The sequence below is a fragment of the Erythrolamprus reginae genome, chromosome 1 (genome assembly GCF_031021105.1).
Source record: "Erythrolamprus reginae isolate rEryReg1 chromosome 1, rEryReg1.hap1, whole genome shotgun sequence".
In the NCBI taxonomy this organism is placed as follows: Eukaryota; Metazoa; Chordata; class Lepidosauria; order Squamata; family Dipsadidae; genus Erythrolamprus; species Erythrolamprus reginae.
The window spans coordinates 340,300,834-340,317,443 of NC_091950.1; the positions used below are offsets into that span (position 1 = coordinate 340,300,834).

Below are 16,610 nucleotides of genomic sequence, written 5' to 3' on the forward strand. Positions count from 1 at the left end.
AATGACAGAATTGTGAGCTTAATTATTTGCCACGGTAACTCTTCTATTATTTAAAATATTCATTCTGTGACTCCAGTCTTCAAAACCATTTGTGTCATGCCATGTTTTTAATCGGAGGTTCACAGAATTTGGTGGAACATGTTTTCTAAAAATATGCTTAGGATCTATCTATCTATCTATCTATCTATCTATCTATCTATCCTCTATCATTTCTCTCTCTCTCTCTATTTATTTATAAAATCTCACAAGACATGGCTCTGGGTACCATACTACAACAACAAAAGATCAAAACAATAAGCATGTCAAAAGCAAACAAAGAGTATAAGAAAAAGGAAACATAAAACACACAAGAGATTAAGATTAGTAAGAAAGTCACCGCAAGATTTATTTAGTTATTTATTTATTTATTTATTGATTGATTGGTTGGTTGATTGATTGATTGGTTGATTGATTGGACTTATATCCCACCCCTCTCCATGGACCGGTCTCCTGAAACCCCAAGGTCAAATGACATAGCCAGGTACCAAGGGACTTTCAGAAAATAATAAGCATGGACATTACTTCACTTTGGGGGAGAAGGTAATGTCTCATAATGCAGTTACCATGTCCTCAGGCCCACCTAATGTGGTTCCTGCAGTTTAGTGGCATTGAAAAGAAAACTATAACATCTTCCTGCAAAGTAAATGAAATTATATAACACAGTTTCTCATGTATCATATTTTTCAGAGGATAAGATACACCTTTTTACCCCCAGAAGAGGGTGAAATGAAGCCCCACCCAGCCACTCCCACTCTTTGGTCTCAATTTACCTCCTTGCAGCAAATAGCAGCAGAACCTGATTAGCACAAGCCACTGATTATCAGCCTCCTGCCAATCAACTGATTCATTGACATTGCTGACAAGCCCACATGCTAAAATGAAAATGAAACTAAAGCTGCACGGAGGCAAATTGCTGCAGGGAGAGGCAAAGGCTGAAACTGGCTGTTTGTTTTTTGCTGCAAGGAAGCACTATAAATGCCTATAGAATGTTCAAATCATTAGACTTATTTTTTAAAGACTTATTATTGTTTTATTATTGTTCTAGACAACTTAACAAAATGAAGTTTTTTAAAATGAATGCTTGATTTGAAGAGGCCCAGTGCCATTGTATCTTCTTTTAAATAGCAGAGAATACTTCCAGAAAGCCACATCAATTTTAAAGATCTGTACAGTAGTCCCTCGACTTGCGCGTTCTCGATTAGCGCGAAACGCTGCAACGCGGTTTTTCAAAAAATATTATTTAAAAAATAAAATATTAAAATATTATTTTTTTAAAAAAATTTTTTTTTAAAAAAAATTTTTAAAAAAAAATTTTTTTTTTAATTCTGTTCCCTGAATGGAGACCGCCGGCCGCTCAATCGGGCCGGCAGGGAACAGAATGGAGCCTTCCGCGGCGGGGCTGGTAAGGGGGGGAGCCGAGAGGGGAGCCGAGCCCAGCCCCGTGGCATTCGCTTTCCTCCCTGCCCCGGAAGCTCTCCGAGGTTGCGAAGGAGCCCACAATCAGTCTCGGCTGCGGGTGGGAGGAAGGCGAATCCCCCGTGGGCTCCGTTACATTTTCCGCTGCCAGCCAGGCCATGCTGGCGGCAGCGGAACAATCGCTGGGTGGAAGGCGTGCTCGGCTCCAGCCGCTCCAGCCGCTTTCGGCCGAGCCTCCCCGGCCAAGCAGCCAGGGAAGTCGAGCCAGGCGTGGCGGCGGCCTGCGCCGATGTTCCCCGCTGCGACGGAAGGCAGTCGCTTGGCTAGGGAGGCTCGGCCGAAAGCGGCTGGAGCGGCAGAGCCGAGCACGCCTTCCACCCAGGGAGTCCTGCCCTTTCATTCCCGCCGACCACAGGGGCGAGGGGTGGGGATGAAGGGGCAGGACTTCCCGGGCGGAAGGCGTGCTCGGCTCTGCCGCTCCAGCCGCTTTCGGCCGAGCCTCCCTAGCCAAGCGACTGCCTTCCGTCGCAGCGGGGAACATCGGCGCAGGCCGCCGCCACGCCTGGCTCGACTTCCCTGGCTGCTCGGCCGAAAGGGGCTGGAGCGGCAGAGCCGAGCATGCCTTCCGCCCGGGAAGTCCTGCCCCTTCATCCCCACCCCTCGCCCCTGTGGCCGGCTCATCCAGGGGGGCGTGTGTGGACTGGCAAGCGGCAAGCGGGAAGACCAAGGGAAGGTTCCTTCAGCCGCCCAACACCTGATCCGCTCCGCAGCGCGGCAGCAGCGAGGAGCCGAAGATGGGGTTTCCCCTTTGCCTTTACCCCATCTTCGGCTCCTCGCTGCTTCCGCGCTGCGGAGCAGATCAGCTGTTGGGCGGCTGAAGGAACCTCCCCTTGGTCTTCCCCGCCGCCCACACGCAAACTCCACCATCTGCGCATGTGCGGCCATGAAAAAAAATGGCGCACATGCGCAGAAGGTTTTTTACTTCCGCATCCAGTATAACGCAGAAATCGGTTAGCGCGGGAGGTCTTGGAACGTAACCCCCGCGCTAATCGAGAGATCACTGTATAGTATAATCTGAAATGTATTGTTTTAATATTAAGTATTAGTATTAAGTATTAGTATTGAGATAAGGCAGCTGAATTAAACCCTGGCTTAGTCATGTTTGGATAGATCTATTTAAATAATTGGGAGGAGTTAGTGTGATTGCATTTAAGAAAACTTTCTGGGATTAATATATTTCCACAATGTGCATTTCTCCAATTCTTTGCTATTTCTATGGGCAGGCATCAATACACATGCACAGAAATACACAGCAAACAGTGTATATCACCTGTGCTGTTTGCTGTTCGCTGTTTGGCAAATTGCTCTAGAGGCAGAAGCCTTTTTTCCTTGTTTTTGTCCCCCCAAAAAGGTGCGTCTTATACTCCAAAAATACGGTAGTTAATTCCTAGTGTAATGAACTTCCCTTAAAAAGTCTGTGGTTTTATTTTTTTTTAATATTTATTTATTTAAAAAACTTACCTGGCTGCCCAAATCACTCACAGTGACTGAGCAGCTTACAAAGATGAAACCCAAACCCAAAACCCCAAAAACCTCTATACCCCTGGCAACAATAATTCAGCCATTTATTCATTTATTCATTCATTTATTCATCCATGCATTTATTTATTTATTTACTTGCGTACATACATACATACATACATACATACATACATATGTACATATGTAAATACATACATACATACATTTATAAGCTGCCTTCTCCAGTGGATTCAGGATGGTGTACAAGTTAAAACTAATTACAAAATTTTAAACCCCGAACATTAAAAACCATACAACTAGTATTCATCCAATGCCACAAATATACTAGCAGCCAGAGCAGAGTGTTCATGCTGAATGGCCCCAGGTCTGCCGACAAAGGGGTGTTTTTAAAGCCCTTTGAAAGGCCAGGAGGGTATGGGAAGTGCGAATCTCTGGAGGGAGTTGATTCCAGAGGACTGGAGCTGACACAGAGAAGGCCCTTCTCGGCCCCGCTAATAGGCACTGCTTGGATGACGGGACCTGGAGAAGGCAGCCCTGTAGGATCTGACCAGCCACTGGGATACATGAGGTAGGAGACGGTTCTGTACGTACTCTAGTCCTAAGCCCTGTAGGGCTTTATAAGTAATAACCAAAACTTTAAATTGTGTCCGGAGACCAATCAGTAGCCAATGCAGCTCACGGAATGATGGTGATACATGGGTATATCTTGGTATACCCATGACAGCTCGCACAGCTGCATTTTGGACTAACTGCAGTCTCCAAACATTCTTTAAAAGTACCTTTTACCTCACAGTGTCCTCTAAATTAGACTATGATACTTATTATCTAAGCCAGTGCTGGTTTAAATAGAAGCTTTAAACTGCAGATTCTGATAGTGTTATATCCCCAACAGTACTGCCAGAGTACTTTTTGATATTCTCTGTTCTGAAGAAAGATGCAGATGTGAAGTACTGTATATTGTTAAGTTGATGATACACTGCATGATAAAATCTGGCAACATCCATCATCAATGTTCTTAATCCTCTAGGTCGGAAATCAGCCAGCTTAGTCAGGAAAATGAGTATATCCGTGACAGACTTGAGAAGGTGCAGAAAAGGCATGATGAATTGGAGGATCAGTGTATCCAGCATGGAAGGATGCATGAGAAAATGAAGCTAAGGTAGGGAGATTTATTAATTTATCCCTCTGCGGTTTACTATAACAAACCTGATGTTCCTATACTTTTCATCTCAAAATCATTATCAATATTTTAAGTAATTGCTTATTTAAAAAAAAAAAAATAGATATAAAAAATCAAATCAAATGCAGTCCAAATTATATTCAACTATGCTTGTCTCCAATAAATCGTTTCCGTGTCTTTATCAGCATCTACATTTCAATAGACATTTTCTAAAAAAAGATGTGAGTGTGTGTAAAACATATATCTTACTTTAAAAAATAAAAGAAACCTCTCCATCCCATTGAGACAGAGCTCTGTATTACTCTGTGGCTATGATAGACAGGATTGTTGTCTCCTTTAAACCAATCAGGCCGATGTAGGTGTGTCTCTTCATCTACATTTGCCATGAGACTTAGCTTCTAATGTATATGATCTGGTATTAATAATGCAGAAGAATAATTGCTGAAAATTTAGAATAGCCTAAAATATTTTTCTTTAATATCCAGGCTACTCTTTCCCTTTTTTGCATTACGTATTCTTCTTTGTGTTCAATCACAAATCAACTTTCTTGTTTATTGCCTTTGAGGCAGCTGACCTTCTCTAACATGCCATCTGCAGTCACCCTTACATCTGTTTAAGAAATGCCACTTCTTCAGTTTTTTCCTCTCACTGAATTTCTAAATGTCTTACTTGCTGTTTATATATCTTGTCATTTATAATCGTTTGGCCTCATTTTCAGTCCTCTTGGTAATATTCATATCGGAACTTATTATGTTGTAAAACAGCACTAGATTTGTTGTTCACTACGTTATTAATTTAATCTAAGGTTTGGAATATTTCCTTACAAATATGTTACCTACCAGTATTTCAGTTATTATGCTTGTGAGGGTATGTGTTTACTCTGTCCGTCCAAAATAGAGGCAGTTGATATCAGTTCACCAAAATGCCTCACCCTCCCATTTCAAACAGCTTTTGTTTTATCTTTAATAAATGAGAGGGAGATTTGAACTTTTCAGATTTTTTTTCCTACCATACATTTATATCCTCACAATTAGTTGAGAAATAATATCAGATTCTGAGTTCTACCCAATTTTAGAAAGTGACTTTTATTATTCTATAGCTGCTGGCTCTGTAGATCCTTGGCTTTGAATTAGAGACTTTAATGTTGTGTTGGGTTGTTTTTTTTATCTCCTAATATAGAAGAATTGAATTGCAGCCCAATTTAACCCAGGAGATAATCTGAAAGGAAAGACAGAAATTGTTCTTCAAAGATAGCTTCATATAGAGTATGTTGCAGTAATCCAAGCAGAAGATGACCAGGGCTTGAGTGATTCAGTGCAGGACTTCATCATTGAGAAAAGGGTACAATTGGTGTACCACATGCAGTTGTGTGAAGGCTCTCCTAAGCCTGCCACCTGCTCTTTGAGCAGGAGTTTATGACCCTGCATTGGGGTGGTACCACCTCACCCAAAATGAAAGATTTTGAGGCTCCATATATCTACATTACCAAAGTTACCATTACCAGAGTTCGGCTTAAGCCTATTGTCCTCCATCAGGCCCCCATAGCCTCCAAGCAGCATTACAAAAGGGCAGTCACAGCATCACTTCAATCAAATACGTAGTTGAAAGGATAACACTTTACATTATGTTATAATCTTAAAGAAAATGTTTATAAAATAATGTACTGTAGGTATATGACACTAGCAAAATGTAGAATCTTAAACATGCTTCAAATTTGTGTTGGAAATATGGAAAATAAGAAGAGACGTTTTATCACCTTGGACATGTAAAAAAAGCTTGAAAATTGTAGGCTCGAATACATATAGTGATTCATAGAATTTTAAATACCGGTATTAATATTTAATTGAAACCAGCACATTTCCTCCTAGGATTGGTGGATGAACAGAAAAGAGTCATGGAACACTGTTTTTATATGTGATTACTTCAACATCATTGTATGCTCAAAGATGGAAAAATTGTGACAATATCTCCAGGTGAGAGAGATGACTTAGTAGTTGAGACACAGGACTTTTCAGCTGAAAATGAACAGCCCAGATTTGAGATCCCAAAGTCATATGATGGTATCAGCTCCCTTTGCCTAGCAACTTAAAAACATGCAAATGCAAGTAGATAAATAGGTACCACTTTTGTGGGAAGGAATAATGCTCCATGACATCATACTGACCACATGACTACAGAAATTTCTTCATACATCACTGGCTCAATAGCCCTTGAGTGGAGATGATGCCCTCCCCTATTGTCAGTTACATAAAATCCTTAGTACTTCTTTCCTTCCTTTCCTACAATAGAGGAATGCTTTGTGAAGATGACAGAATTCTTTGTAATTGACTTGTTTGATTAGAGAAAAGACAATAACCACAGTTATAATTGACTGGAAATCCCATAATGACTTTTTGAATTAAAAAAGGAAAACAACAACATGTGATTAATAGTTTTGATGATTAGATGATTGAATGAATAGACTATAGAAAAATATTCTGCATGCATAGAAGTGCCGAAAATAGGCGGAAATCTCATGCATGTGCATCTCAAACCTTTGCTGATGACCTTGTTTTTATAGTAAAGGAGCCATTAGAATAGGAACCTTAATTAATACAAAAATAGAAGAATATGGTAAGATTGCAGGATTTAAAACAAACAAAAACAATAACAAAAAACCTTACCAAAAACAAGGAAGAGTTGGAAAACCAAATTAATATGAAAAACGGCAAAAACCCCACCAAAAACCCCAACCCTAGGAATTTGATTAAAGTGTTTGTCAATTATAGAGGATAATATAATAAAATAATGCAACAAATAAAAAAAGACTTAGAGAGAGATGGAAAAATATATTAAATATTCAACTATCACTCATAGGGAAGATAATCATTAAGATGAATATATTACCAAGATTATTATTCCTATTTCAAGTAGTGCCAATAAAATTAGGAAAAACTCTTGAAAATTTAAATAAATGTGTCGAAATACATCTGGCAAGGGAAAATGCCCAGGATTAAATTGAAACTACTGTAGGATAGCAGTGCAAAAGGAGGCTTTGCTGATTGAGAGCTATATTATCAAGCAGCAGCTCTAACATGGATAAAAGATGGGATTACATTAAAGAATAGGAGGATTCTGGTATTAGAAGGACATAATTTACAATTAAGTTGGCACACATTTATCTGGGAGGGTGGGGGAAAAAGGTTCATATTTACTTCCAAAGGCATTTAATTAGAAATTCATTTTTACAGATTTGGCAAAAAATAAAGAAAAATCATTACATTAAGATACCAAAATTGCTATCTATAACAGAATCAATGAGATACCCAAACTCAACAGACAGGGAGAAAACATTAAAGGACAAGGACTTGATAAATGAATTGAAAGAACAAGGAATAAACACAGATTGGTGTACATATTCTCTAATTCAGAATAGGTATAACAAAAACATAAATTATATGAATTTCAAAAAGAAGAAGAGAAATTAGACAAGATGGTACAGGAGAAAAACATAAGTAAAATATACAAATCTTTGTCAAGATAGAAAATTTAAGGGGAGGTAGTAAAGGACACAATGATTACAGAGGGGGGGGGGGGAGATTTTTTGGTTATAATATAACCGAATCTGGAAAAATGGAAAAGAATTTGGGAAACAAATGAGAAACTGATCATGTTAACAGCATACAAGAAAAACCAATACAAGATGTTCTATAGGTGACATCTTCCACCAGCAAGAATAGCTAAGATGTTTCAACATGAAACCGAATTGTTGGAAATGTCAAGAAGTGTATGGATCCTATTATCATCTATGGTGGACATGCCTGAATGCTAAAGAAATATTGGACTAAAATTGAAAAATGATTGGAGGAAACAATAGGACAGGAGATTGAGAGGAAACCAGAACTATATTTATTGTGAATAATTACTAAAAGATATAAAAAAGAAATATATTATTTAATTTTGCATATAATAACGGCAGCACGGATATCCTATGCTCCAAATTGGAAAAACCAAGAAATACCTAAAGAGGAAGAAGTAATAAGAAAAATCTTGGACGGTGTGGAAATGGACAATTAACAAAAGAGATAAAACAAAATAAGAAATGGAATACTACTTAGTGTGGAACAAACGGTTCAAAATACTAGACTAGAGGATAGAAATAGAGAATAAGATTAATAGAAAATGAATAAGATTAATGAGCTGGAAATTTGGAATATGAATTGGATTATATTAAATAAAAATGTATGTAGAATACTATACAGTGGCACCTCTACTTACGAACTTAATTCCTTCCATGACCAAGTTCTTAAGTAGAAAAGTGTAAGAAGAAGCAATTTTTCCCATAGGAATCAATGTAAAAGCAAATAATGTGTGTGATTGGGGAAAACACAGGGAGGGTGCAGGCCCTGTTTCCTCCCAGGAGATTCCCAGAGAGGCCCCATGGAGACTTCTCCCCGCCTTTTCCGGCCCTGTTTCCTCCCAGGAGATTCCTAGAGAGGCCCCGCGGAGGCTTCTCCCTACCTTTCCTGGTTACAGTTTCAGAGGCTCAGGTTTGTAAGTGGAGAATGGTTCTTGAGAAGAGGCAAAAAAATCTTGAACTCTCGGTTCTTATCTAGAAAAGTTCATAAGTAGAGGCGTTCTTAGGTAGAGGTACCACTATAATTATACGAGGGTCGCCCAGAAAGTAATGCATCACATTTTTTTCTTCAACAATTATTTATTGAACACAATGAAACTTACATACAAGAAAGAATGATGTTTCTTCTACATTCCCTATTTTTCCAGTAATCTCCATCCCGTTCTATGGCCTTCCTCCAGCGAGACACAATTCTAACCATTCTTCTAATGGTCTCACCCTCTGTGCCCAGTGACTAACTGTACTTCTGTCGACTGCAGATTCTCCATAAACTGTACACAAACGTTTGTGAATGTTCCCAACAGTTTCTTTCTCTGCAGTGAGAAAATTCAATAATGACACACTGCTTGTAATGTATATCACTTACAGGTGCCATTTGAAAACACTGATGTAGCTACGCTATCTGTCTGAAGAAATGCAAAATTTACAAACACACTCCTGACAATTCAAATAATGTACATCTAAAGTTTTGCATTCGTGCCATTATTGTAGGCTGAGAAAAAAAATGGGGTGCATTGCTTTCTGGGTGACCCTCATACAAATAAGAAACTCAATATGAAACAGAATATATAAACAACATAAAGAAACAACTGGGAATTATAAAGGGACATATAAAAATATGTAGAGAGATAGAAATGGAAATATATATAACACTGAAATGGAAATGTTGCAAGAATGTTAATCAATTTATATTTTTGCTTTATGTATGTATTGTTTGTTTCTTAAGGGAAAAAATTAATAAAACTCATTTTTTTTAAAGTAGAGCCAATCTTAATTGCCTTAGAAATGGAAGATTACAGATGGAATGTTGCCACAGGGGGGAAAAATCCATTTGTCACCAGATTTGTGACAGGATCATATGAAAAGTTATACTTTTCAGATGGACTGACCCCAAATAATTTAGGGTTTTCTGTAATCTGCATCTTAACGATGAACAAGAAGGATTGAAAACTTGAGCAGTTGGTATGGGAATAGCATACTGCGGTAAACAGAGCCTGCCTAAGAAGGCAATGTGACCGCATTGTTTTTTATTTGAGTCTTTCCAAGCATTCTTCAAGGGCAGGCCCCTGGAAAAAATAGCTACATTAATTTAAACATGAGATAATTAAGGCATTCATCATTATGGTCATATACTGTATGTCTCCAGCAGAAACAGGCACAACTGGTACACAGTGCTGGATCTAAACATACCTCCAGGCTTCAAACCTGCTTCAGAGGGAATGCTGCCCAATTCTGAATAGGGTATACCTACAGCCTTACTGTATTTTGTCATATCTGCTGGCCAATCAAACTCAAGTCTTATCAGAATTGAGTCTCCAGTGTCTTGCAGTGTTTCAGAACATCATCAGACAGAGAGAGGAGTTCTAGTTCCATCTTTCTCCTGTACACGCAGAACAAGACCATTTTTAAGTAGGTAGAATTTATTCTAATGTGCATTGGAGACAAGCTTTCTTTCCAGCACTTAATATGACAGCTGGAAACAAGAAAAGAGGCGGTCATTGTCAGAAACTGCAGGTGTTGGGGGGCAAAACCTGGTGTGCCAAATGGGGAAGTTTTGTGGGGTTCATTGCTCCGCAAGCTGGAAGTACATTAAGTATCTCGATATCTTAAATTCTTCAGAAAATCAAAATGTTGGAATTTAGCACTCAACAATTCTGTGAACCTATCACAGAAATCCATTATGTGATTGGAAAATCTTCCAAAGCCTTGAAACCCCATCTAATTTCATCTGAGAATAGGCAGATTGCAATTGTTGAAGCTCCAAAGCTTAACCATAGTCATGGTAGTAGCAGTAATGGGTTGCAGCCGGTCTGGCTGGGATTGGGTTTCTGGTGATGGAAATTGAGATGCACATGCGTGAGATTTCCGCCTATTTTCGGCACTTCGATGCATGCAGAATATTTTTCACAAAAATTGGAACATTTTTGCCATCCCCCAGCATCCAAGAGCTATCTGCAAGCTCCCCAGACCCTTTCCACACCCAATTTTTTTGAAAACCGAGCAAAAACAGCCCATTTTTTGCAAAAAATGAGGCTGCTTTTGCCTTCTTATTACCTTATCTAGCATGACTGGAGGAGGAATTCTGGAAGTTGAAGTCCACTAGTCTTAAACCTGTCACGTTTGAAAACCCTTGAGTTAGGGGTTAGGAGTGCAAGGGTTTTCAAACCTGGCATGTTTAAGGCTTTGTGGACTTCAACTCCCATTTCTGAGCTAGCATGACTGGAGGAGGAATTTTGGGAGTTGAAGTCCACAAGACTTAAAGCGGTCAAGTTTGAAGTTTGTAAAAAGTGTACATGGTTGTAAAAAGTATTGCTACACTAGTATTTTATTAAATAATATATTACTACACTATTTGGTTCAGAATACTTTTTTCCTTGTTTTTCACCTCTAAAATCTAAGTGCGTCTTATACTCTGGTGCATCTTATACTCCGAAAACTACGTAGTTGGCTGGGAGTGCCATAAATTCAGTTTTGATATTTTTAAAAAAAAACTTTACAAATTAGTGATATTGGCATGATTGCCTAATGCAATGAGATATTGTATTTCCGTAAGTTTTGAATCCTGATTAAAAATATTTACAACTACAGTATGTGGTTTTGTAATCACTGTCATGTTTAGATTGCTGTAATTATGCAAGTTCATTAGAATTTCCCCAAAGGTGCTTTTTCAAGGGGCAACTGGACATTCTGTTTTTTCTTTGAAGATGTTTCGCTTCTCATCCAAGAGCTGAAGAAGTTTCTTGAATGAGAAGGAAAATGTCTTTAAAGAAAAAACAGAAAGTCCAATTGCCTCTTGGAAAAAGCATCTTTGGGACAACCATGACCTGGATGACTGAGATTCTCCATAGACTTTAACTGGAATTTGTCAAAATGTTATATTTTTTTTAGTTCAAAATGATATCAATATAAATAATATAAATTTGCTTGCATTCATGTGTAGAAGAATTAATGTATCAGTGCCTCAGGGAAAAGAGAGCTGTTAAGACAAGAGAGATTTTAAAAACATTCATGTTTTTATTTCTATATGAATCAGTCACCTGTAATTAATACCAGCCATTTCCATGATGTGGTAACAATTAAAAATATCCGTTCAAATAATATTTTATATTCAGTGGCTATTTGTTGTTGATTAGTTGACCTGGTATATGCAAATCAAAAAGAGTTTTTTGCTTCCTATGTATCTTTGTCTACTGTAAGACTATGTACATGACCAATATTTTGCTTTTAAAATTGGCTTCTTACACCTACTTGATCTCTTTTGAGTACCATAGTTCAAAAGAAAAGCTTAGAGGATTGGCAGTTTGGGGCAGATGTGTGTCTATTCCTCAGGCATCAGTGGCTGTAAGTTAACAATTTAAAAAATGTACAGCCATCTGTGTAACAAGATGGCAAAGCTCTGCACTTGCCTGTTACCATAAATAAGAAAAAAAATCTTGTCTAATTTCATAGATGTTAGATTATAAAGACTCAATGTGTCAAATGAGTATTATGCTCCTGGGTTATATTGGCAGCCAAATACCTGGAGTGGTGGCCTTTTCAGAATTGAAAGCAAGCATAGCATATAAATCCAATTAAATAAATAAATAGCATTTATGAAATCTATTTCACTGTGGTACATATAATATTTGATATCATATTTTTATAGTGTGTGTTTTATAGCAGTGGATTTACTAATATCCCCCTTCTTTATTCATTCTCTCATCTCTTCTATAGCATGAGCTATAGCTCTTAAAGGAATCCATCATACTGTATTCTGTTAATATCATTTGCAGTCAATTGTTGCAATGAACTTTTCTTAATTGTAAAAATATGTGGTTAACTCTATTTGAAAAATGAATTAGGATTATTGTATTGAATGGGCATACTTTTGCGATCCATTCTATTATGGGGTACGGATCTCATATATAGCACTACAAGAGGTCAAAAGTCAACTTTTCCTCCCGACTTATCCACTATATAGTTATTAGGCAGCAGAGGCATTATAAGAAGGAAAACCAGTGCATATTTTTCATTTATCTTTTTCCCACCATATTCATATATTGAATGTATGCACATCTAAAGGTAGAAGAAATGAGGAAACCAGCCTGTCTGTAACGGTCGTCTAAAGATCTACCCAAACACCTCTGCTATAGGCAGAAAAGGCAGATGTCATAAATGCCATTATTTCATTTTACAAATATTTTTTAAATAAATTATTTACGATACAAGTATGGGATCCCTGTGTCATTAAGCTACAAGGTAGGTAGGTTGTCTACATTAAATTTTGGTCAAATCCTACTTCAGTTTTATTTTTGAAGTATTTTGATAGATTGAGTTGAGTGAAAGGACTCATAATTTATTTTTATGACCAGTACTTTGATAACTCTTTAACTTCAGGAAACAAGCCAATCTAAGACCTAAGATCCAAGAATTGAGCCTATGCAATCTTAGCAGATTTATGGAAAGAAACCAGTGTAATACTAAACAAAACAGCATGCCATATCCCATAATAGGCATCTAATTCACAAGCTACTTAAGAATTTGACCCTGATTAAAAGTGTTGCAGAAATTCTCTGCTTTTATTTTTTTGGTATATATTATATCATAATTCTGAATGGGACCCTCTTTGCTGATTCTGATAGCTTGTTTCCAGTGGAGTCACTTGTCTTTAAATAATGTTTTTAAGAAGGTATTTAAATGGATGTCTAATTACTATTTTCTCATTGTCTTCATTTCTGTGTTATGGATACATCTGTGTGTTTAAGTTCAGTTTCTGTGTGGTATCCCTCTGATATTTCAAGATGCACAGTATGATGTTTTGTAAATACTAGTAAGCAGCAGATCTCACACAGCAAATATCCACTTTGGGTATTTAACAAAATTGGGATCCTTCCATAGGCCTTATATGAACTCCAAATAACAATAAAATCTAATTACCAACCTATTTGGCAGAGTTTTTTAAACGGCACACTGAGTGTTTCTGGTTTTACTTTAGTTGCTTTGTGACCAAACGTATTTTGAAATCTTTTCTTTTAGAAGGAACTTTTAAAATGTATAAATAAGTGGAATGTGAAATATTATTGTGAAAATAATCTGGGTTGAGAATTATATTAAAAGCAATTATGGATTACATTGGTTATACGAAGCACTACTTGTAAGAATAGAAGAGACTGGCTCCTATTTAGTAATTTTTAAAATCAACAAGCAGTTTATCTATAATTTTTCTTTTTTCTCCTTTTCTACTAGGGAGACTTCTGTGTAACAGTCCAATACATGTACAATATCTCATAGAGCCCTTTAAAATCATAATCATGCCTCTTTTGACTTTTAAGAAAAATCCATTTTAGGCTACTTTGTCTATTTCTTTAACTTGGCTGCTGTATGCTGAATTGGTAAACCCCTGGGTTTTTTTAAAAAAAATCCAGAATCAAGCAGAATATGCCAGCCTGCCATATTCTAAATCAGATTGTTCTTATGGAACAATTGACTATAATGCAACAACTCTTTGTGTCTTTCTGAAATAATATGACTGTCTTGGGGTTGTTTTTTTTGGAACAGCCGTATACAGAGAAATACTGAAGGAGATAAAACGTGGCTGAGAATGCAGAAATGTAGAAATATTGCAAAATCATAAATTAAAAAAATATAAGCGCTCGACACAAAAAGCTTTATTTCATTAGTAATCTAAACAATATTGCTAGCTATGGGTTAATAGGTTAATCATGTTCCAGTGAAACGGATAGATATTCAACGTTCACTCATGTTTAGCCTTTTAATTGAGTATGGAAGTAAGAGACTGGTCTTTTAAAGATAAAATTAAAAGACACTAGGCAGTCAACATTTTATTTTCATGTCAGCAAGATCCATAGGATTTTGAAATGTCTTAATAACTCTGGATTTCTGTTTAAAAGCAGTGAGACATTCCAGGTAGTACATTTCTTAGGGATTGTCTCTCAAGTGTCTAAAAACTCTCACCCTTCAGCCTTATGCCTAGCAACATACCTGAGGCAAGCTATAATCCCAAGCAAAGCACTGCCTGCCTTGTCTTATTGCTTAATTATTATACCTATTTAATGCTACTTAGAACATTGTCAGCTGTTGAGAAAAGGTAATTATCACTAGTCAAATGACACACTTTTTTTGGCTGCCTTACGGATACACATTTTACTGGTACCTTGATACATAATGAAGCCTGATAGCAAAACTTTTGCTTGTCTCTACTTCAAGCCCCAGCTGTTTCCCTGCTAAATTCATCCCATCTGTCTCCCCTTCCGTAAGGCTGTAGGCAGTATAGCATAAGTACAGAAGCAGTTCAGTGCTATTTTGGATAAACATAGCTGAAATTTGAATCCTTGCCATTTGCAATGCACACATTTTGTTTTACTGCTGTAAAGAGAGCTGTCAAAATAAAAACTACAAGGATAATTCACTGAAATGAATTCAAAGGAAGATTAAAGAAGAAATATATAGCTCATATATGTGCAAATGGATGACCTCTTAATAGCAGTGAATTTTAAATATGCATTACATACAAAAGAACTTTGATCAGTTATTAATTTGGGCTATATCTTATACCCATTGTCTAAGAATTAACAAGATCCCATTAGAAAGTATTCATTATAAGTATCCCAGTAAACACAAAGTCAATCAAAATGGACTATACATCAATGCACAGAGTATGAAGAATAAACAAGGTGAATTAGAAATTCAAATAAATGGGGAAAGATATGATATAGTTGCCATTATAAAAACCTGGTGGAATGAGACTGACAAATGGAATATACAACTAGAGGGATTTAAATTGTTTAAAAGAAATAGATCGAATTAAAGAAGAGGTGGAGTTGCACTATATATAAGAAATAACTACATCTCTACAGAAATAGAACACAAGAATAATGAAAATTATCTTGAATGCATTTGGGTCAATATTAAAGGGATGGGGGAAATGACATTGCCATAGGTCTATATACCATAGGCCACCCAACCAAACAGAGGAAGTAGATAAACTTTTTGCTAGTCAGTTAACTAAGGTATGTAGGAAGCACATCACAATAGTAATGACATCAACTGGGAGATAAACTCTGCACCAATCGGAAGATCCAACAGGTTCCTAACAACCTAGCAGACAACTTTGTTACCCAAAAAGTAGAGAAGGGGATAAGGGGATCAGCCATATTGGACTTAATTCTCACTAACAGAGCTGAAATGATAGAAGATGTTGAAGCTAGAGGAACTTTGGGGGCAATTGATCATGAAATACTGGAATCAGGAGTGGGCTACTAGGCTTCCCCCTGTTCCATTGATGAAAATGGAGCGTGTAGGCTCGCTCCATTGCCATCCAGCTTGCACGCACTGTGCACGCACTGTGCATGCACACCGGTTCGATTCCGGTAAAGAAGCAAAGAAACCGGCAATTTTGGATAAGAGCTGATGTTCTTCCCATCTTCAAAAAAGGGAAAAAATAGATCCAGGAAACTACAGACCTTTCACCTTGACCTCAATACCGGGGAAGATTCTGGAAAAGATAATCAAGCAACAAGTCAGGCTATTCTCCAAAGCACCTAAGGGTAGGACAAGAATCAATGGGTGGAAACTAATCAAGGAGAGAAGCAGCTTAGAACTAAGGAGAAAATTCCTGAAAGTTAGAACAATTCATCAGTGAAACGGCTTGCCTCCAGAAGTTGTGAATGGTCCAACACTGGAAGTTTTTAAGTTGTTGGATAATCATTTGTCTGAAGTAGTGTAGGGTCTCCTGCCTGAGCAGGGGGTTGGACTAGAAGACCTCCAAGGTCCCTTCCAACTCTGTTGTTGTTATTGATATATAGACTAATTATATCA

The 16,610-nt window shown here is 37.5% G+C and overlaps 1 protein-coding gene across 4 annotated transcripts in view; it reads left to right on the top strand.

Annotated features, from left to right (window-relative positions):
• Nucleotides 1-16,610, top strand: part of SDCCAG8 (SHH signaling and ciliogenesis regulator SDCCAG8) — a 141,936-nt gene that overhangs the window by 98,372 nt on the left and 26,954 nt on the right. For 2 of the 4 annotated variants that reach the window (XM_070734033.1, XM_070734035.1), the window contains exon 16: nt 4,025-4,156. The exons of 1 other annotated variant lie outside the window; for it this stretch is intronic. In XM_070734033.1, coding sequence (XP_070590134.1) covers nt 4,025-4,156 — 132 coding nt within the window. Of the gene's footprint in view, nt 1-4,024; nt 4,157-6,045; nt 6,151-16,610 lie in introns of those variants that run through there. One more of the 4 variants, XM_070734037.1, reaches the window with a different exon arrangement.